Source organism: Acinonyx jubatus, chromosome A2, assembly GCF_027475565.1.
Source record: "Acinonyx jubatus isolate Ajub_Pintada_27869175 chromosome A2, VMU_Ajub_asm_v1.0, whole genome shotgun sequence".
In the NCBI taxonomy this organism is placed as follows: domain Eukaryota; kingdom Metazoa; phylum Chordata; class Mammalia; order Carnivora; family Felidae; genus Acinonyx; species Acinonyx jubatus.
Genome location: NC_069383.1, coordinates 126,574,468 through 126,598,394, shown reverse-complemented (window position 1 = coordinate 126,598,394; position 23,927 = coordinate 126,574,468). Strand labels below are relative to the sequence as shown.

At 39.0% G+C, this 23,927-nt stretch overlaps 1 protein-coding gene and 1 non-coding gene across 3 annotated transcripts in view; one reads left to right on the top strand and one right to left on the bottom strand.

Moving 5' to 3' along the window:
* Positions 1-23,927, bottom strand: part of SHQ1 (SHQ1, H/ACA ribonucleoprotein assembly factor) — a 99,542-nt gene that overhangs the window by 46,547 nt on the left and 29,068 nt on the right. For both annotated transcript variants that reach the window (XM_015066050.3, XM_053219056.1), the window contains exons 7-9: positions 19,698-19,852; positions 17,839-17,892; positions 14,905-15,028 (exon numbers count right to left, since the gene is read on the bottom strand). In XM_015066050.3, coding sequence (XP_014921536.2) covers positions 14,905-15,028; positions 17,839-17,892; positions 19,698-19,852 — 333 coding nt within the window. The remainder of the gene's footprint in view (positions 1-14,904; positions 15,029-17,838; positions 17,893-19,697; positions 19,853-23,927) is intronic.
* On the top strand, positions 9,948-10,020 carry TRNAN-GUU (transfer RNA asparagine (anticodon GUU)). Its single transcript has one exon. It is a non-coding gene; the product is annotated as a tRNA-Asn (tRNA).

Below are 23,927 nucleotides of genomic sequence, written 5' to 3'. Positions count from 1 at the left end.
ATTACAGTTTGTCTCTACATTCACTAAACATATCTAAGTGCCTGTGTGTGCCCACCACTGTTTGACATGTGGGATTACAGTTGTTGCTGCTGCTTTAAACTTTCCCGTTTTCAAGCTTCTCCACAATAAACATTTATTTAACAAAAAGTTAGACACACTTGGCCACACAGCCAACCCTTGAAATAGTGGCAAGAATGCTAAAAAGTTTTAATTCATATTTAAATTTTCTTTAAGTTGTAGTTTTGAACCACAGAGAGGCAACATTTAGATCAGGTAATTTTAGAAAATCACATGCAAGGCAGTTTTGAAAAGAAAAGTTGTGCGTTCCCCAAAAGCCGTGTTGTCACTGTAGGTCTCATTCAAAGTATTTTCACGGTAAGCTGTGTGACAAAAAAAGGTAAAAGAGAACTCGGCTACTGGCAGTTGACAATCTAGAACAATAAGTACATTTAAATTATCCTCTCCCCAACAATGTGTATTGTTACCCCAAGGTCATACTTGATCTCTTTTGTTCCCACTAAACCACCACAGACTACAGCCACACAGCCAAGAGATTCAGGAAGCTTGCAGGTTTTTTCTGTCTCTGTTGTATTGACTGCTCTTTCTCTCAGGTTGTCAACCACTTATCTAATAGCTATCAGCAAAGAAAAAAACTGGCCTTGCTCCAAGCTGTGACAGGACCAGTGGCCAGAAGCCTTCGGGGACTCAAAGTACCTGGCTCCTGAGGGGCTTCACCCAGTTGTGGGCTCATCACAGAGCATACAGGTATAAAAAAACTTCTCAGGCCTCAGTCTGAGGACATTTTTTCTGCTGAACGGGACTGGAGAAAATTGACCATTTTCAGCTAGTTCACTGCCTGGTCCAAAGCAGGAAAAAAAAAGAAGGTGCTTTGCACAGTAACCACAGTTAACTACTGTCACTACAGCAATGCCCCAACAGGCCTCTCCAAGATGTTGTATCTCCAGAGAGTTAGGGATTCTCCAGATAGACGTGGTCTTTCCTTAAACCAACAGTAACCATGGAAGAAAGGCTTCTGGGACCAAGATCTCTTGTTCATTTGTGAAGGCAGTTTAAAATCAGTATCCTGGTATTATAAATGACAAGGGCCATGAACGTTTTACCTCAGGAAAAATGCACAATAGCAACAAAGAGAAACATAAAGAAAACAGGGATGCCAGTCAACAAGCAGGTGGGCAGTGAACAGTATTTAACACATTCTCTGGCTACTCATTCTCCAGCTTTCCTTTAAACAGTAGGTAAACTAAGAGCAGTGTTTTCCTGTTCTGACATATGTGGCATTTCAGGTTTATAGATCTTAAAAGAGAAACAAGACTAAGCTACTCTAAACTAGAAGACACTGGCTACTTGAAATCTCCCTATTAATAGATCAGGTTTGGCAATAATGTCTTACTGACAGACCAGCTCATGGTTGTAAGCACTTAAAAGACAGGGCTCCCATCACTAAGAGATTATCAGAATAGTGGATTTTTTTTTTTTCTGGCTAAAAGTCAGCAAAAGAAAAAACTATCAATTGCTAACTCTATATAGTAAGACCTAAATTTCTTTTCAACTACTGATACATTATAGCTGTTGTTTTCTGAGTATCTAGTTCTACCCTTTAGAGTTTTGAGCTACACAAGACAAGAGGCCAATCAGAGTAAAGGAAAAAGAGGTGGTTACTGGGAATACTTGAAGGGAAACACTGCTTGGTATTTATTTATAAAATCATCTCAAAATAAAAGCCAACATTGCTATCATCTTAAAATGCACAACTTAGTAGATATCAGTTAGATTGCTGGGATTTTGATGAGACTACATTATCAGGAGGGATAACTTATGAATTACTTCTAACATTAATTTTCATAGATTATTAACCATAAAAAGGGATGATAGAGTAATTGTGTCAAATTAATCAAAATTAAGAGAATCAAAGTGTGGTAATTTGCTTCAATACCAGGCCCTGTTAGGAAGTAGCTTAAAGTCAAGTCCCCAACAATTAACACAAACATACATTAAATTCAGCTTTAAGAAAGCTTTTCAATCCATTTTATCGGGTTTTTTTTTTTTTATTCTCAAATTCCGCATATAGCTATTTAGGCTCTTGCATTTGGGAGTTGTAATAAGAAACACGTATGAAGCAATAAGAGTTACTATTTTGAGCACAATTTATAATCCTGTGCCAGTTTTTTAAACATTGTTAGTTCTTAGAATTACATGTATTGTTATTATAGCCACAAACAAAATTAACACAAAGCAAACAAACACTTTGTAGATACTGCTTTTGCCTAGGGAAAACAACCCCAAGTGCGACCCCAATTCACCGTCAAGTCTCAAATCAGGCAGTACCTCTTCTAGGAATAGGATTCCAACACTCCCTCAGGTTGGTGCCAGATGGCTGGCACATCTAATATGGGAGTTAGTAGCTACCTACCTGCTCTACACCGAGTACTTTCCACACATTACATCATTTAACCCTTCCAATTAGGTACTTCCTTCCTCACTTCATAAAGAAAAGTGAGGCTCAAGGACATGGAGCTGGCCAAGATGACAGTTAGGAAGCAACTGTAGGATTTGAAAGTAAGTCAGGAGTTGAAAATAAGTACTTCTGCCTCCCAGCCACCATATGCAATAAATACCGTGTCAGTATTTATCACCTGGTGTGGTGAACTCCTGGACAGCAAAAGAAACATGGCACCTCCTCACCTTTCTTCCCTGGGCTAGCACAGTGTCTGACAAACTGTAGGAGTCTGTTCAATAAGGCTAGTTGTTAATGTGGTCTGGAGTACATAAAGCCCAAGTTTAGAAACATGTGGCCAAACTGCTCAGTTAGTGTCTAGTTGTCAAACCTGTATGTGATCTATGGATTTATGTTATTAAGTCACAACACATGTGAGATATACAGTTTATCTGTGCCTTCCCTTATTATGTCTATTCCCTGACAAGAAAGAATGCAGCTGTGCCAACTTCCTCGTATCACTGTACCATCAAAAGTTCAAGTAGTAGATTTAACCCAAGGCTGCCTTTTGCCTTTTCTGCTCTAACAATTCCTACAAGGTTTGCTGGTTTGAAAGGACAGCCTTGACATTAACTCCATTTTCCTTCAAGTCACCTGTCAAAGTAGTGATTGCTTCAGTCTAGAAATACATAGCAGGATGTCATCAAAATTGCATAATGGAGGCATGACTAATTTCTAATTTCTTCTGAAATTAAGAACTGGGCATCCAAATTTAAGATAGAACATTAAAAAAAAAACCTTTCTACAAAGGTAGAAAAGGTTAAAAAGCTGAAGATTCATGGGAAAAAGCTCTGGAAACAGTTGCTTTTAAATCTAAACCTTTAAAAAAAATAAGAATCTAAAATTTTGTAATTCTGTGGGCAAAACGTCAACTGTTGCACCTTATGAGTACAGCTTGTATCTCAATGCCTGGTAGTTCGATTTCAAATAAATTCTTGTTGTTGACTATTCACACTATGAGACTTTATTTTTCCAATAGATACTACCTAATAGTCACAGTTCTGACTCATTCTATGGATTTAATTTAGTTTAGAACTGGGAAAGCTAAAACTGTGCATAAAGTCAAAAAGAACATATAGGACGAAAGACAAGTGGATTCCACAAATGGCTGATAGGAAGAAAAAACAAACCCAGCCTGAAAAGCCTTCTGAGTCCTTTCTGGGGATATGACCTAGGGAGGAGTACCTCAAGAGAGGAATTCCCAAACCTCAGGAAGACAGCAATGTGCTACAGTGACAGCATGCTTACTGCTAAATGAGGTGCACGCTGGTAGAACTGAGTTACACTTCTTTACATTTTAATCAAGTATAACAAATATAATTTAGTAAAAATGGTTAGGTATCTGTATCTACATGTAAGTTTAATGTACATTAAAAGGTTACATAGAGTTTTGATAATGAAATTTAGATCTTAGAATTCTGGTCCCACGCTATAAAAGGCTAAAGAAAGATCACTAAAAAGCTACACAAAGGGGCACCTAGGTGGCTTAGTCGGTTAAGTGTCCCACTCTTGGTTTCAGCTGAGGTCAAGATCTCTCTCATGCACTGGCAGCTTGGAGCCTGCTTGGGATCCTCTCTATAGCTCTCTGCCCCTCCCCCAATTGCGCTGTCTCTGTCCCTCTCAAATAGAAATAAACTTAAAAAAAAAAAAAAGCTACACATAAATAATCTTTGTGCAGTCCTAGCTAATTTCCCTCTGATGTAAAAATGATGTAACAATTTCACCTGTTCCGTGTGGAACAGTTATGCAGTCCCGGTCTGCTTGCTCCTGGTGTCATTTCTTAGCTGCTTGGTACTTAATCTGAATCTGTTTCCACATGTGTCAACAGAGGGGGACATTCTTGAGAACTGCTAAGGGAAGGAAATGAGACAATGACCGTGTGAATACTTTACAGATGACAAGGGAAGGAAGACAACAGGTCATTCAGGATCATTAGGCCTGTGCGTTTGCTTCTTCCTTATCAAGCCCTCCCCTCACTTCTACTCAAAAGCACCCACCCCATGGGGGTCACAGGGAGGTGTGGTACTAGAATCCTGTGACCCATCCCCTTCATCCTAACGAGGCTCTGGCTCTCAAGAGTAACACAAAGTAAATGGAAAGAAAGGTAAGGGATCTGCCTTGTTTTTTTGTTTTTGTTTTTTAAGGTTTCTGGGCATAGATAGCTATTTAGGTAATGAAGATTATCTCCACATCCTTCTCCAATCTACTCCTGGAACCCACGGGGATGAGACTCAGCTTCAAGCTGGGACTGAAAGAGCAGAGATCTGGCACAAGCCCTCAACACAGCTGGAAACTGGCAGATGCAGGAGGGTGTGAGAAAAACAGCCTGGCACTTGGAATGCCTGGGAGTCCAAATGAAAAACCTGGGACCCACACAGGCTGACTTGGGCAATGAGACATGCTATGGCTCTTAGAGTATTATTGACAACCTCTACTTCATTGTTAATACTTAGACTTTTGAAAAATTTTATCTTAAAGATCACTGCTTTCTAATTCTTTTTTTCAAGTCCCCAAATTGGCAATGCTACCTTTCCACATGGCAACAACAGGCTACAAATGGAGCATGTATGTCCCAGGCTCACACAGGCCTCATTACTCCACACTGTCTTAAGTCCCGCCATTGTCATTCACTTACCCGTCTGGACAAGTAGGCATCTCAATTCGCTTCTCCTAGTGTTGAGGGCCTTACTCTCATGGGAACAAGCAAGATCAGCTACTTCTCACCCTCTGGGGAGGACAAGAAAAAGCTGAAATGATTCCCTTCAACACTGGCCACTGTTTAGGATGGAAGACAGCCAAAGACTTCCGCTCACTCAGAAAGGCTCTCCTCCAACTGTGTATGTATGTATATCTAGAGCAAGGGTAGGCACATTTTTTCTGTAAAGAGCCGAAGAGTAAATATTTTGGCTCAGCAGGTCACATAATATGTTTCAACTGCTCAACTCTGCCATTATATCCCAAAAGTAGCCATAAACAATATAAAGTGAATGAGCATGAATGTATTCCAATAAAGCTTTATTTATGAGCACTAAAATCTGAATTCCATATAATTTACGTGTGTCATAAAACACTATTTTGATTTTGTGTTCAACATCTAAAGATTTAAAAAGCATTTTCGGCCCCTAGGTCATATACAGTACGGATTTGGATTTGGCCTATGAGTTCATTTAAGGTATCTTCCTAATGGATTTTCTCTTTTGTAACTTGTAAATCCTTGTATTTTGTATCTTACCTTTGTCTTATCATTCCTATTACATAATAAACTCCTTAAAAGCTAAGGCCAAGTGATATATATTCCTATAACTCTTAGCTGATTCTGTTATGATGCCTTGCACAGAGAAGGGGTTTGATTTATTTAGGTTGCATAAATGTCTCCTGCTTGTTATTTTTCAGTATTAATTCCTATTTAAAGAACTCTAAATTGCAAGAATACAAATCTTCCATGTTTTCCAGACAACATGTGAAGTACTTTTCAACTAACCTCATCTAGGCCTGTTGCTATTACTGTGCAATAGGACCTTGATTCATTAGGATCAAATAAAATGTTTCTTCTTTGTTCTCCCAAATTTGTCTTTAAATATATACAATTTTCTGCCTTTGTCCTCTTAAAGAAATTAAAGTTACCTCCTTAAAAATTCAGATCAATATCTACCTTATGACCCAGCAATAGCACTGCTAAGAATTTACCCAAGGGATACAGGAGTGCTGATGCATAGGGGCACTTGTACCCCAATGTTTACAGCAGCACTTTCAACAATAGCCAAATTATGGAAAGAGCCTAAATGTCCATCAACTGATGAATGGGTAAAGAAGTTGTGGTTTATATATACAATGGAATACTACTTGGCAATGAGAAAGAATGAAATACGGCCTTCTGTAGCAACGTGGATGGAACTGGAGAGTGTTATGCTAAGTGAAATAAGTCATACAGAGAAAGACAGATGCCATATGTTTTCACTCTTATGTGGATCCTGAGAAACTTAACAGAAGATCATGGGGGAGGGGAAGGGGAAAAAGAGTTAGAGAGGGAGGGAGCCAAACCATAAGAGACTCTTAAAAACTGAGAATAAACTGAGGGTTGATGGCAGGGTGGAAGGGAGGAGAAAGTGGGTGATGGCATTGAGGAGGGCACCTGTTGGGAGGAGAACTGGGTGTTGTATGGAAACCAATTTGACAATAAAGTCATATTAAAAAAAAAAAAATTCAGATCAATAAAAAAATCTCAAAACTGACTTATTTTATTATATTTTACTTTAGAGACAGAGAGAGACCACGAGTGGGGGAGAGGCATAGTGAGGGAGAGAGAGAATCTCACCCAGTCTCCACGCTCAGCACGAAGCCCGACATAGGGCTTGATCCCATAACCCTGGTATCATGACCTGAACCAAAATCAGTACACTCAACCAAATGAGCCACCCAGGCATCCCTCAAAATTGACTTCAGATTTATTTTAAAAAGGCACTAATTACAGAAAAAAATTTTAAGCCATAATATCAAACCATATAACTAACCTAGTTTTTGACACTGTTGAGCTCTAAAGCTGCAGAAATAAACAAAACTTACCTTAAATAGTATAGGAAATATAATGCAAATTTCAATTGACTAGATATGAGTAAGAGATAGCTGATTCTGAGCTATACTTACCAGCAAACATTACTATATAAATCAAATTTCCAAAGAACCCTGACACAAAGATTTCAAGTGATTTTTTTTGTAGCAGAATCACTATAAACTCTTAATCATCTATGGCAATTAAAAGGCAAGTTATCTTTGTAAACCATACAGGAAATACTGCCCTCTACAGAGTATTTTATAAGAACAAAGAATGTTTTATATAAATGTAACCCATAAATTACCATGAGAGCAACTTTTTAAAATTCTAGTGATACCAATACTTAATGAATGACAGGATTATTAGAGGAAAAAGGAATCCGATGGAGATGACTGGAATTTTATTTTCTTCACCTTAATGTTTATGCACACATACAATATCCTTCTATACAGGAGCGTGTGTATAAACCCACAAATACTCCAAGGACAAACAGTAAGGAGAAACAGAAAGAATGTGCCAATTTAAGAGACTGGGAACACAGATTTCGGCTCTGAGGAAGAGCGGAAAAGGAATCTGCTTTGCCACATGGCAGGACAAGCCAAGGAGAGAAAGGGGACAAGGACTGGCTGAGTTGTGACCGCACAGCAGAGCCCTGTCCTCCCTCTCACACACTCGGGGTGCAGGGCCTGTGCCTAGGGCTCTGAGGCCCTCCTTCTTTGCCATGGAAGTGGTCAGCACAAACAGGCACAGATGGTACTTCAATATTTTATTCGAGTTCCATGCTATTTAAATTTCTTTGGGGCGCCTGGGTGGCGCAGTCGGTTAAGCGTCCGACTTCAGCCAGGTCACGATCTCGCGGTCCGTGAGTTCGAGCCCCACGTCGGGCTCTGGGCTGATGGCTCAGAGCCTGGAGCCTGTTTCCGATTCTGTGTCTCCCTCTCTCTCTGCCTCTCCCCCGTTCATGCTCTGTCTCTCTCTGTCCCAAAAATAAACAAACACTGAAAAAAAAAATTTTATTTTCCTTAAAGCACTAGGACTGTTCCACTCTTAGAAACATTTTAACTGCAGCGGGGAACTGCTAGAAAATGAAAAGTTCAACAACAACTCAAGAGAGAAAGAAAACAGAAAGTTAAGTTCCTCCTGGGTAGGGGGCAGGGAATTAGGTGATAACCACGAAGAACTAGAGAAATCCATTCTGGTGAGCCAGTTAACTCATCCAGGAAAGGGAACTATTTCGCAGGCTGTGGGCCAAATCTCAGATATCAACTCGGAATTGTCACTGAGGAAACGCTATTCTATACACTTGATGCTGTTCACTCACAGCATTTAGAACACTCCCCTCCATCCCCCTATGTCTAAGTACCACTCACCCTTCAAGTCCCAATTCAAATCTCATGCCTTAAGTGAATCTTTCTCTGATTCCAGTGAAACGTCACCTCTCCTTTTTTGAACTATTTCGTCTGTGCCTCACATAACATACTTACAACCATCTACTATGTATTGTGGTTGTGATGGACTTCTTAGCTCCCTGATGAGTGCATACACTCCCCAAATACAGTACACGGTTCTAATTCATCTTTCTGCAGCTCTTTATATTTACAGGTTACTCTACTCTACACATAATAAATTGCATTTTAGTGGGTACCGACAAAGTAACTGTTGAATGAATAAATTAATAGATGAACTCATCAACCAATTAACAAGTACTTTAAAATGACAGGAAAATGGAGTAAGAACTGAGAATCAGAAGTCAAATAATGTAGAGGCTCCCTTCTTTGGGAGGTTACATGTCTTAAATGACAACTTAAAGGCAAGTCTGTTTCCCCAGCTTTATTATTTTCACCGAATGTATTTCTCCTCTGAACTACTTATTATGAATGCAATTTTTTAAAAACCTGATAGTTGTATAATTCCGCGCCCGCCCCCATGAGAATCTTAAGCTCCCTGAGTTTGTGACTTGCATGTCCCCTGTTCACAAGCATACCTCCAGACTCAGCTGAGCACCCTGACACAGCGAAGGCTCAACAAATAGTTGAATAACTTGCAAACTAGTTTTACATCAGGTATTTAAGGAGTGACATTAGAAGGTCTAACAATTCTTTAAAATGTCCCTAACACAGGTGCCTGAGTGGTTCAGTTGGTTGAGTGTCCAACTCTCGATTTTGGCTCAGGCCATGATCCCAGGGTCGTGGGATCGAGCCACCTGTCAGACTCTGTGCTGAGCAGGGAGTCTGCTTAAAATTCGTTCTCTCTCTCCCCCTGCCCCTCTCTCCCACTCACACTCTCTTGCTCTCCCTTGCAAAATAAAAAAGTAATAAAATAAAATTTTCATAATACAGAACTCATAAAAATTAAATACAGATAAATATCAACATGGGAAAATCCTTGTGATTTCACCTTTTAGTTTTCAAGTTGGGGGTAACTGTTACAACTCAATAAAAAGAAGACTTTGGGCTAAAGAGAATTCAAATGCTAAAAACTCATTTATCTTCAAGGTTGCATCAGAACTTGGATTCACACAATATACTTGTCATACCCCAATTTCTTGGACAATTGCTTTCCTTAAAGAAAAAGAACAGTCCCAAGCCCCGTGCTATGGTTCTTCTTATCTTTCACATAGAATGTACTATTATATCTATTTACAGAAGGGCTATGTAAGGCAGTCATTTCTGAAAAAATGATGATTAAGTCCGACAATGACTCATACATAGGCCTATTAATTATATGAAGTAAAATCAGCTTTTGGATGGCAACAATAACTAATCTCCTGAAGGCTGTTTCTTGGGTTATAGCCTGACATGTGGCTACGAGTCCTCAGAAGTCAAACATTTATAGAAAGGTAGGTTTCTGATAGTCTTAAAAACAAAACAGAACCAGGGCACCTGGCTGGCTCAGTTGGTAGAGCATGTGACTGTTGATCTCAGGGCTGTGAGTTCAAACCCCACGCTGGGTGGAAATATTACTTAAAAATAAAAATCTTTTGGGGCATCTGGGTGGCTCAGTCAGTTAAGCATCCAACTCTTTTTTTTTTTCAACGTTTACTTATTTTTGGGACAGAGAGAGACAGAGCATGAACGGGGGAGGGGCAGAGAGAGAGGGAGACACAGAATCGGAAACAGGCTCCAGGCTCTGAGCCATCAGCCCAGAGCCTGACGCGGGGCTCGAACTCACAGACCGCGAGATCATGACCTGGCTGAAGTCGGACGCTTAACCAACTGTGCCACCCAGGTGCCCTGAGCATCCAACTCTTGATTTGGGCTCAGGTCATGATCTCACTGTCCTGAGAGAGCCCCGTGTTGGGCTCCACCCTGAGCATGGAGCCGGCTTAAGGTACTCTCTCCCTCTCTCTCTGTCCCTCCCCTGCTTGCATATGTGCACTCTTTCAAAAAAAAAAAAATTTTTTTTTAAATAAAGTCTTTAAAAAACAAAAAAACCCACAGAACCAAAAAAGATTATTTCACACATATGTTTTCATTAGCCAAAAAAAATATGTATACAACTGTCTGATCAAGAATTACAATGTTTTCCATAAAATGGTGAATAAATTTAAGCACAGTGGTTAAGAACCCACACTTAAAAAACAAAAACAAAAATCTTTTATAAAGGAAAATCACATGCAAATGGAGACTACAGGATAGTGAACTACATCACTCAACTTTAAGCAGCTACCAACTGAGGGCCAACCTTGTTTCACCTGCACCTGGCCCACTTTCCCCCAACCCCTTGTGGATTATTCTGAAGCAAATCCCAGGCTTCATACCATTTCATTTATAACTATTTCAACACATCAAAAGCCATAGACTTTGAGGCAGATAGACCTGGTGTCAAGTCTAGGCTCTACCAACTAATAGTTGTGTGACCCTGGGCAAGTCACTGAGCTTCTCTGAGCTTGTCTGCTATCTGCAAAATGGACGAAATGAGATAAGGTACCTGAGGAATGAAGCCTAGCACTGGCCCACAGAAAATAGTTAATATGGCAGCTGCGGTTTTTTATTACTATACGAGCATAGAAAGGCAAGACTCTTTCTGACTCATTTCCAATGAGCCCCACAAAGGACAAAACAAATAGCAAGTATTCCCATATTTTAAAAAGAGATACTAACCTCTCTATGCTAAAGTTACAGAGGGACGAACAAAAAACTGGTGATTTATGACCCCCCTCAGCCCAACAGTGACCTCCAGGAGTTTAAGGAAAACAAGTCCAGAAAATCTCTTTGGATAAAACTACAGTGTTATGGGGTTTCAACCACCCTCCATGGGGGAGGGGAGGAACTACCTTCTGGTCACCATAAACCAAGAGAAAGGGAATTTTAAGAGAGTCCCCTAGAGAGTGTAACCTATCACCCCTAGAAATTGTGGGGTACAAAGACTGGTGACTGACTCATACCTGATAAAAGCCCACCAGTGAGAAGCAGGAAGGAGCAGCCTGTGGTGGCTGTGTGGAAGCTTGCTCTGGAACAGCAAAGAGGACCCCCACCCCTTTCACCCCCAGTGCTGGCTTCCCAACCTGAGGCAGGCTGGGGATGGGGAAGGGAAGATTTACTTTTTTAATCAAGTTCAAAGAGGACGTTTCAGGTACTTAAAAGAGATTCTTGTAATTTAAAGTGACATAAAAATTTAAAGAATACCTATTATATAAGATAGGTGTGTATGTGATATGATATTTATAGGTTATATATTCCATCCAGAAACAATAAAAGAACAGACAGAATGAGTTCAAAGGGGGAACTGAGAGAAAAAACTAAGCTGTTTCCCATGATGTTCAGCATCTTCCATATAATAGTTACATTGTATGTTCAAAAGCCCAGCAAGAGCAGAGAAGATGATGAGCGCCATCAAAGAGATTAATGAAATGTAGATATTAGCACAACTAATAAATAGTAACAAGTATATAATCAACTTAAACCATACCACTTCTAAACAGAATAAAATTTCAAGGCATATTAGAAAAGCTGTTCTCTTTTCATCTCTTTTTTCATTTAATTCTGGTGAGTAACAGCAGCCAAGCAATGCTTCCATCAAGGATTCGACCTACTTAATCCTAAAGAATGAAACAGGGAGGAGGAAGTAAAAGTTGCTTAAAACAGGACAGAAACAAAAAGGGGGGATGATCATGTGGCCCAAAGGGTACTGATCCAGGGAAAGAAACTCCATGTGCAAGGTCCTGCGTTAAGCACTAAAACAATACTTAAAAGGACAACATAGGTTTTCTGCCCTTAAAGGAATTTGGATTAGACATACAGCAACAGCAAGAGATCAGCGTACACAGTCTTTCAGAGGTGGGGAAGGGGTGAGAGAAGGAACACAAACTTGAAAATAGCCAAAGGCCCAGTAAAGAATCCCTTGGAAGGCTACTATGAAGTCACTCAAGGCAAATTCATGATTCAGATCTCACACAAACAAAATAAAAATTCAGATTGTAGTCATTCCATTATAATGAAATTTTCTGTAGATTCTGAAGCCTTGCTACATTGGTTTTGAAAGCTCATTCCAGTTAAGATCAATATTTCTTTGGGGGAGAGTTATTTGGAGAGTTATTCATTACTTTCAAACTATGCAGGCACTCAACAGACCTTTCTAATAAAAAGTGTGATTGCATTTTGAATTATAAGTAGACACAAATTCATTTTTGGAAAACATTCAATGCCACAGAAGAGCTATCCCCATTGAAATCATGGGGTATCCAAACACACAAGACTCTTCAATGGCAATAATGGCATCCCTGTGCCATCCACCTGGATAAACACAGGTTACAACCCTCATCCGGAGCTTGTGTTCCCCATAGCTTATGGTGGGAATTCTAGACAACCCAGCTCTGTCTCAGAACTAACTAACTAACCACAACCCAAATCAGCCACAGAACATGTTGTGTACAGTTTATAGAGGCTTCCCACTCATTTTCAGCAGACAGACCTCAAGTGTGTTACCTAAGGTTTCTGTTGCTATCAAGACACAGCTGATAAGACTATTTCTTGTCAGATGGATAAAGATGTAAAGTTAAGTCTAAATTTCACTTCTCACCTACTAAAACTATTAGAGTAATCGATTACCACGTAAGTCGACACAATCGAATTTATTTCTGGTTATGCAATCACAGAACTGATTACTTTACAAATAAAAATTCAGAGAACTAGATTACTCCCCAGAATAAAGAGTAGCAACTATGTGCCTGAGTGCATGCCCACACACACGCATAGGGTTTTTTGCCAGTTTTCCATCTGGAAACCATGATGTAACAGGATAATCGCAAATTTACTCTCATTGTTTAAATCTATGAATAACGCACAGATCATCTAATACAAACAAGTAATTAATTGTGACATGTAACTCAAGTTCAAGTCACTTATAGTAGGTTGATCTTTCAAGGTAATTTTTTACAATTCAAGAAACCTCTTAAAAGTCAAGAAGAGGGGTGCCTGGGTGGCTCAGCTGGTTAAGCATCTGACTTTGGCTCAAGTCGTGTTCTCACCGTTTGTGAGTCTGAGCCCCACGTTGGGCTCTGTGCTGACAGCTCAGAGCCTGGGGCCTGCTTTGGATTCTGTGTCTCCCTCTCTTTCTACCCCTCCCCGCTCTCACCCTGTCTCTGTCTCTCAAAAAGAAATCAATAAACATCTAAAAAAAAAAAGGGGGCAAGAAGAAATAACATAAGAAAAAACAAAGCAGTTTCTTTTCTACCTATGAGTTAAGAAAGACTGATTTTTTTCAAAGGTAGTAGCTCTGCAATTTTACAAGCAACAATCCTTCGAAATAAAATACAGATGGCCTAAACCAACTGGATTAATAAAAAGGTACCTTTCATTTAACCATAATTCATTTTGATAATTATTGTCTACCTTAAAAAAATCTACTTCAAAACTGATTTTCTGCTTCCAGGATAGAAGGTGATATGTCACACAGAAGTCAAAGAAAAACCTAGGAATACCTACCTCTAGGAGCGACAAACGTTGGAGATGGGATTCTTCCTTTCAAGCCAATGACGTCAAGTGGGTGTAAAGGGAAGAGCTTCCTTACTTTCTCCTTCTTACCCTCAAGTCTGAAAACCTACACCTAGAAGTATTTTACCTAAGGACCAAGGAACAACGAGACTCCCCAGGGAAGAAGAGAAGAAATGACCATAAAGGATGGAAAGTGACTTTTAAATAAATGTGCCAGAACTAATCCATACAAACGGATGCTGCCACCTTCAAATTCATTACTTTGGAAATTATATACTTAATCCAACGATACTGTTATAGTCACTTCGGAATTTGTTTCAGAGCTCAACATTTTCCACATCCTTAAAACCAGGAAATGTTTGTCTCTTCAGGTTAGATTTGCAATAGTCAAAGGTCCTCAGAGTAGCTGCGCTGTTGTTTGGAAAGTCTTTCTTGACCTCCCAAGTCCAGGTTCTGTGCCCCCTCCCCGTGATCACTACATCCCCCAGCAGAGCACTTCTCACTCTATAATGGAATTGTTTACTTGTCATCTGTCGCCCTGGCAAAACTGTAAACTGCACAGAAACAGGGAACAGATCTTATTATTATTATACCCACAATCCTAGCATAGTGCCTAGAAAACTGCAGGCTTCCAAGAAATACTAAATGATGCACTCTACTTTAATACGAACTGGTCTGGAATCCTGTGCACCTTCTCCACTGCCCCTCCCAGCAGCTCTCAGAAAAGAGTGTATCTACAGAGACGAACCATTGCTTTTTATACTTGGCAGGGAGAAGTGATTGGATTTGATGATCTTCATTACTGATTTATGCATAGAGAAGCAAAAAATCATGACTACATCCTCACAGACTAAAAACATAACTTTTTCCCTCTCAAATCTGCAAGCACAGGAGTATCTTACCTAGTTGCAAGATCTTTATAGTGTCTCTGTAAGCTTTCATCACCAGCTTGAAGTGGCGATAAAGTGGGTAGCATAAAACTCTTCTTCCAAAAGACACCAGGATTTCATGAACATTAGTCCAAGTCTGTGAAGTATAGTTTAAATAAGTAATCATTTCCATATTACATAAATAAAAGGACACAACGAAATATGAAACTACTCTCAATTAAAAACTATAAGTTCGGATCATCACAAAGCCATGCAAGAGAGAAATATAAAACCGTGAAATGAGATTCTTTTTGTACACCTTACAATAAAATATTTAATTGCAGTCCTTGTAATTTCTCATACTTCATCAAGATATCACAAATGCTCCTTAAAAATCACATATGCAGCAGGAAAGTTTCAAAAAGTCCTTTAAGAATTACAAATATGAATCTAAAACACATGGTACTAACAAAATACAGATGCACATAAAAGACACTGTTAAATGATATATGTTTCATGTTTTTGTCCTTTAGGACCACTCAAGATGGTGTAGATGAAAGATGGAGAACTCTTTAGCGAAGTGTGTTCACAGTCTCCCTCTTCTTCTACTTTTTCTTTTTCTTCTTTTTTAGTGTTTAGGGCATGAGAAAAACATGGTATTTATTTCAGTAATTTGCTTTCACTTATCAAAGAGAAAAGTGCTTTCTTGAAAAAAGTACTTTATCTTGAATAGTATCAAACTGAAACCATCAGCAATTCAAAACTTACTGAAAACACTAGACGAAGGCAATTTTGTACAAAATTGTTTTTTAATTGGATTTTGATTAAAACTGTATGAAAAATGTAACCCATATATAAAATTTAAAATATAAAAGTAAAACTAAGGGAGCAGAAAAATTTCCATGTATATTAATCCTTAACAAATGAGAGATCTGATTAAGAATATTGAGTATCTCACAAAGAACAGTTTATACCTAAAAAGAACTATAAACTTTTTAAAAATTCTACCAAAAACTAATAAAAATTTCACATAGCTCTCAATAGCTCTGGCAATTCTAAGTTATCTCAAAATCAATAAAAATTTCAAAATGAAATCACATATAGGTGAATTTATTCATGTAGATTTTAATAAAAGAACTATGAAACTCTTCAGTTACTGACTACTTTGTTTTCAACATCAGTAATCGATGCCATTATTACCAAATCCAGTTTCTCCCTTATATGCTGATCACGGCAATAAGGAGAACTCAAATGAAGTCTAGGGAGCAGTGCTCCTCCATCTTTAACATGGATACGAATCCCTGGAGATCTTGCTACAGGTTCTGCTTCAGTGGGTCTGGACTGAGATTCTCTAACAAGCTCCCAGCTGAGATGCTGGTCAAGCCATTAGTTCATGGAACATTCTCTGGAGTAGCAAAACTCTCTAACAAAGCTGAATGTTTCAGTTCCTGTTCCCATCTTATCTATTATTTAAACAAAGTGATGCCATGAAGGGCGTCTGGGTGGCTCAGTCAGTTGAGTGTTTGGCTCAGCTCATGATCTTTTGGTTTGTGAGATTGAGCCCCGTGTCGTTGTCAGGATCTGAGCTGACAGAATGGATCCTCCTTGGGATGTTCCCTCTCTTCTCTCTGCCCGTCCCCACCACCCCACCCCATGCACCCATGCTTTTTCTGTCTCAAAACAAATAAACTGTAAAAAAAGTGATGCCATGAAACAACCTTGATTTTATAACTTACAATGTACTGTATCTAGGATTTTTTTTCTAATGTTTATTTTTGAGAGAGAGCAGGAAACAAGAGAGAAAGAAAGGGAGACAAAGAATCTCAAGTGGGCTCCACACTGTCAGGACAAAGCCCAACTTGGGGCTAGAACCCACAAACGGCGAGATCAAGACCTGAGCCAATGTTCAACTGACTGAGCCACTCAGGAGGCCTAAACTGGAAAAGCAAAAAACTAATTGACTTAATTGATGATGCAACTGTTAGTTGTGTAAAATGACACTTTTTTTTTTTTTTACATGCTAGCTTTTATTATTTTACATGCTAGCTTTTGTTCTTTTTTTTTTAAGTAGTATGTACACCCAGTGTGAGGCTCAAATTCATGACCCCAAGTTCAAGAGTCACATGCTCTACCAACTGAGCCAGACAGACACCCCTAAAAACTTTTTTAAATGTTTCTTTATTTTGAGAAAGAAAGCGTGTGTGTGAGTGAGGAGGAGCACACTGACAGCGCAGAGCCCGACGTGGGGCTCGATCTCATGAATTTTGAGATCATGACCTCAACCGAAATCAAGAGTCGGACACTCAACGGACTGAGCCATCAGGCCATCAGGTGCCCTTCTACTTTTAACTGCTGTTTTTACATTCAACAATTTGTTCAGAGCCAGTAAATTTTAAAATGGCATCCTCTGATATTTTTGATAAGATCTACAAAACGATTTACTGGGAAGTATTTATAAAAACAATGATTACTATACTAGAAGAGTTATCAGATCTGACCATACTACTTGTAGGACCTTGGACAAGTTATTTAAACTCTATGATCTAAGCTTCATCGTCTGTAACATAGTAGTAATACTTATCTCACAGACTGACTGGAATGAACAGGAGAGGTAATACATATAAAAGGCTTATTAGCACAGCTTTTGATGGTCAGGAAATGGCCCCTAGTAGAATTATCACCTAGGTTTGTTTCCCAACTTTGAGCTCTGAGCCCCAATACTCACCAACTTACAAACGCTGTTCAACTTCTCCCAAATGCTACAATACCCTATCTAGCTTCATTAGAAGAGTTACAAACGCAATCAGAATTTTATTTAAAAAGATGGGGGGAAAAAACTTGTATAATCAAGTTTCCACTTTAAAAAAGTTAAAGAATTGCTTGAATTACCCACAACAAACTAATGGAGACAGAAAAAAGAACTTTCTAAACAAACAAAATGGCAAGAACTGCAAATGAAAATCATACCTCAAACCAGCACAGTGTGGGACTCAGTTTTCTAATGTTCCATGCAGACTCAACCTTCATTTGTTTTGGAGAAAAGAGCAGTGTCATTTTCGAGGTAAAGTCATTCAAAAATAAAGTAAATATATCCATTCACTCAACCAGTGTCTCAGTAGTACTGCCATACATAAGAACTAAGAAGCGTCTGTGGCTGAGGAAAAATAATTGCTTTGCAGAAGCTATCAAAGGCAAGTTTCTGCCTACTTTCCTTGGGATTTCACAAAGTAAAGCTTTTCCACTGATAAGAGTACCAGAACATAAGAGCAAACAAGCAGGGGCTTTGAAACTAAAACTTAAAGCAAAGTGATGTTTGCTCAATTACTGTCCTTCTCAACTAACTTACCCAAACATTCTGTAAGTAATCTGCCAAAGGACTCAAAGATAATGCTGAAGGGCTGACTGTGGCACTTAAAAAGATGCTCGAAATATGGCCTTTCAGAGAAGGCTTGTGAGAGTAAGTGCATTCTAGAGAAGGTCTTGAAGTTGCAAGACTTCGCGGCATCAAACGTGCAAATAAAAGAATCAAAAATGGTCAATTTTATCAGGCATGACTGAACAGACTCACTCATTTCCTTAAGCAATAATGTGAAGTACTTTTTTCGTAAAAGAAAATATTTTCTCCAAGTAGTGTCCTTAAACGATGAACGGAAACAAAAACCATTTCCAGCTATAGTGTGCCCGTGATATACTCGTTAATATTCATTTGGGAGTCAAATGCAAATCCCAAGAGTCACCTTTGAAATTTTCAGAATCCTAACAACAGAAAATTTGGCACATATCAAATTCTAATCCTAATACTATGCTAATGCTGTGATGGTGAGAAAAGCAGATTAAATAATATACATCGTGACCCAATTTAAATACACATACACACGTACACAATGAAAGACTGGATGAAGAGATGTATCTCCTTATAACAGTAGCTATTTCTAATGGCTGAGATTATGGGAAATTTTAATTATTTTTTTCATACCTATATTTTCCTTTTATACTGATGGGAATTATCTGCATAATTTTAAAAAAAGGAGAGCATATGCTCAGCTTGAAAACAACTCTTGAGCAAGTACAATTATAAACAGCTGCAGGGGCACATGGACTGGAAAGACTTTTTTGGTTCTTCAGCCTTTTTAAAATGTATGATCACTGAAATAGGTGAGAAAGACGTTAAACTCTTCATTTATAAAATCAAATATGGATCAAGAAGAGATACAAAAAATGTTTATATTATTAAAACAAGACAATTTAAGAAATAATGTTCTTTACAAAAGGTTTTACTTTTACAAGATTTCTTTAAATAGCAAAAAAGATAGGATTCAGGTTTTTCAAAATGTAATTTACATGTAATTTTTTCAGAAGCATACATACTATATAAATTGAGGGACACCTGCAGAAAAATGCTCAGATTCCCTTTTTTGTAAAATAGATATACCTCACATCTGCTCATGGACAGCTTGGCCAGAGAATGTAAACGGGTATGGTAAAGTTCACCTCTTGCCAATGTCAAGTGTCACATGGAAACAGCCCTCTTTGAACAAGTCGTCTCCTAAAGAGATGAGAGTTCAGGATATCCTTTCTCTACCCTCAGCTTTATTGCCCCACTCCACCATGTGATAGACACTGATGTGCAGAGAGAGAAGGAAAAAAGAACAAGCCAGCAATATGTGCTCACATCGGTACCCACCACTAACACGCACGTGCAGCTCTGCCAGGAGCATCCCCCAAATAAATCATCCCAACAGGGCTTACTCTCCACAGGAGTGATGCCTTAGAGTTGATTTAGTCTGCTCACGTATGCCAACATGCACAGACACGTGTGCACTTACGTTCTTCTCTCCTTCAGTGACACGAGTTTCATAGCAATATGCCAGAAGGATATCAATCAAACTGTAGTACACTTGGCGAAGAGCTCTCTTGTCCAGTAGGTAAGATTTATTGACAAATTTTCGCAGCTGATATTTCTCTTCTTCAGAAAAAGACACTAGGAAAAAAATGCATTTAAAAATGAAACACTCCATTCAGTTTTGCAAAAAAAAAAAAAAAAAAACCCAGTGCGGAGGATTTGTCAAAATTAGAACTTCGATTATAGAAACTGAAATAAGAGTAATTTAACTCTGAATATAGAAGGAACTTTTAAACTAGGCTTCACAGTTTTATTAAGGGCTGTGCATCTGCTCAAACCCTAGTAGAGCTAAATAAAGGAGAAATGTCTAAACAGTATTTATTCCTTACTTCCGGGATGCCCCCTCTTTTTGCTACACTGTCCTGTATTCAAGGCAGCTAAATGCCAGAGCTATTGACTTAAAAATTCAGATAACACAGTTTGAGAACAGAAAACATAATGGCTAAATAAAGCACTCTGTAAATATTCATTATCCATTTTGAAAGTTCTATACAAAAGAATAAGAATATTCCCATATAATAGGCAATGTTAAGGGCAAAGTATCTATTAATATCTTCTAGACACAAAGTATTACCTACATAACACACAAATGGGACCACATCACACATATTTGACTTGTGGGAAGAAGATGGTTCTTTTCAACAGTGTGTCTTTTCTTCTCTGGCTTTCACCCTGTCTACATCTTCAACAACAGCCTCCCCCACATTAAAAATCTAGTATATATCATTTCATATTTTTCTCTATAATCATGTAATGCTATACAGACACATAAACATATACAAAGGAATTTAGATGATCCTCCCTCCCCCACCCATAGAATTCGATCCTTTTTTTCCACCTAGCCTACCTCACTGAATAACTCTGGCAAATCTCTCCAAGTCAACTGGCACTTAGCTAATTTTTGTAAAGGCGCAGAATATTCCATGGTGTGGTATGCTCTATCCAACCACTCCCCCTACTGATGGGCATCCACTATGCTTCCAGTTTTCTGCCACTGCTAGTAAGACTGCATAAATGTCCTTACCACACATCCTTGGATACTGGGAGGTTTTATTTCTATAAAAGAGATTCCCGAGACTAAATTCACTGGGTTAAAAAGTGCATCTGTTTTTTAAGAATACTTTACTTAAAGGCTACAACTCTCCTTTTTAATGGCCCTGGATACAAGTTCTCCTTCTACACCCATCCCTCCCACCCAGCGATAAATATCATAGCTTTTCCTACTCATTTCCATTTCAACAGATAGGAAGTGACTGTAGTATGAAGAATTCTAAGAGGAGACCCAGTGAATGTGGGCAGAATCTGTGACTTGCTTCTATCCAAAAGAATATGGCAATGGTGATCGGACAGTCACTGTCATGATTATGTCGCTTTAAAGAACAGACTGGAGCCAGAGACTCACCGCTGGTTTTGAAGAAATAAGATGCCATGTTATTAGAAGGCTGTTTGGCAGGAGAGTGTGGGGGGCTGTGAGATGTGAGAGTAGCCTCCAGCTGACAGCCAGTAAGGGCACTGGGACCTTAGCTCTACAGATGCAAGAACAGAATTCTGCCAACCATCAAATGAGCCTGGAAAAGAACCCTGAGGTCCAGAAAAGAACATAGCTACCAACACATATGAAAAAAGAAAAGAGAAGATGGCCATATTTATGTACACCCTGATAAGACCCTGAGCAGAGAACCCAGCTAGCAAACTCGAGTCCTGAGCCATGGAAAATGAGTCAAATTAGAACTGTTTCTAATTTGTGGTAATTGGTTACACAGCAAAAGAAACCTAATACAATGATATACCACTGTTACTGCGGTTAGTATTTTTCTAACTGCTAAACTTTAAGCATTATTTTATAGGTTTGCTGGCAACCTCTGAACGAACCATTCAATGTGTTTTGCCCACTTTTTTCTATTGGATGGCTTGTCTTATCAAATTTTTAAGAACTTGCTGTTATAGATATGAACCCTAGTCATATCTCCAAATCGACTGTATCTCTACTGACTTTGTTTATGGGATCCTTTGCCATTGATTTATCTATTTTTTTGCATGTAGCCAAATACATCCATCTTTAAAAAAAAAAAAAAAAAGATTCTGGATTGACAGTCTCCAATAAGTTTCCCCAACTCCTGAAAATGTACATGAAACCTCTCATCTTTTCTTTAAGATTTACAGTTTCCTTTCTAAAATCTTAAGTTTTTAATCCATCTGGAAGTAATTTTTTCATGTTAAAGGATTCTGGTTAATTCCAGGTAAACAGTTAATTGCACCAGCACAGTTTGGTCAGTAATCCATCTTTTCCCCACTGTACCGAACTATTAGCTTTGTCAAATAGATCTGCTGTTTTCTTACTAACAATTATTTCCAAGCATTTTCAGCTTTAGTGACTTGTAAATACAATATTCTCCCCCCCCCCCCCATTTCCAGTAATTTTTGATAGGACAGAGAAAAGCTATTTCTTTTCACAAATCACCTTACCCAGTATTTGGCTGCCTTGACTAAAAAAAAAAAGCGAAGTACTTAATAAATGCTAATAGTTAAAAAAAAAAAAAAAAAAAACCTTTATGTCTACATTGCTAAGGTAAGCAAGTATATAAGGCTGAAGTTCTTTCTAACTTTCCTCTGATGTTTACAATATAGACAAGCTATCGTCAAGGATCTATTTTCTCACATTAAAACATGAGCATTTTCTGGGGCTCCTGGGTGACTCAGTAGGTTAAGCATCCAATTTCAGCTCAGGTGATGGTCTTGTAGGCAGTAAGTTCAAGCCCCGCATTAGGCTCTGTGCTGAGAGCTCAGAGCCTGGAATCTGCTTTGGATTCTGTCTCCCTCTCTCTCTGCCCCTCCCCAGTTCACACTCCCTTCTGTCTCTCAAATATGAATAGATGTTAAAAAAAAAAATTTTTTTTAAACAATATGAGCATTATCGGTTATTATCATATATACGAAGTAAAATGCATCTTACCTTAGAGCAAGATTTACAGAAAGAGTAACAACTAACAACATAAGTGTACTCAGTTCCTAGCTAGTGTAAGTAAAACATGGCCTGCTACTTACCTTAGAGCGATTTCTCTTTTTTTTAAATATATGAAATTTATTGTCAAATTGGTTTCCATACAACACCCAGTGCTCATCCCAAAAGATGCCCTCTTCGATACCCATCACCACCCCCCCCACCCCCCATCAGCCCTCAGTTTGTTCTCAGACTTTAGAGCGATTTCTAAAGAAACTTAAGCATCTAGATATTTTAAGCTACCTCTAAAAAAAAGGTTATCAACCTTTTACCTTGCAAAGTAATCTTTAACTCTCGTTCCATGCCCTATCAGACCATTAGTTTCAAATTCACTTAAAAAGTTAGGCCCAATAAAGAGGAGCATTTTGCTTCCAGTTCCAGTGGTTCATACTAATGTAGTTCAAAACAAAGCAAAACAAAACAAAACTTTAAAAGGCTCTTTCTCCAGGTTTTAGAATTGCCTGTTACATTTAGGTAAGGACAGGCTAAACTGCTAACCAAGAGACCCCAAAATACAGTGGCTTCTCTGCAACAGAAGTTTGTCTCCCACACTACTATTCTGAGTGAATGATCCAGGACTGGTGAGGCATCAGCATCTCCATCATATGACTTCCAACTATGCATCTAAGAAAGCTGTTCCAGGTTTTTACCATTTCCTAACCAATGGGCAAGCAGCCTAAGACGGCAAGCTCCTTCAAGACCGGGGCCAGGGCACACACCACTTCCATCATTTCCCATCACCCAGGACTTAGGCACAGGACCACGCTGAGGGCGAAGAAGGAGAGCAAAGGGAGTCAACGGGGAAGTCACTAGCTGCATGCTCACGTGTCTAGCTCCAACTCAGGAAGCCCCTGAGGGGAGGAAGACTAAAACAGACACCAGGTGGCTGTGATGCTTTTAGGAGCCCAAAAATTAAGTTGCTTTTTAGTATTCCCAAATCACTCTCTTACTAGCCAGTTACCCCATCCCTTCTATCTGCTCAACAAAAACTGCCCTTTGCGGGGCACCTGGGTGGCTCAGTTGGTTGAGCGTCCCACTTTGACTCAGGTCACAACCTCGCAGTCCGTGAGTTCGAGCCCCGCGTCGAGCTCTGGGCTGATGGCTCAGAGCCTGGAGCCTGCTTTCGATTCTGTGTCTCCCTCTCTCTCTGCC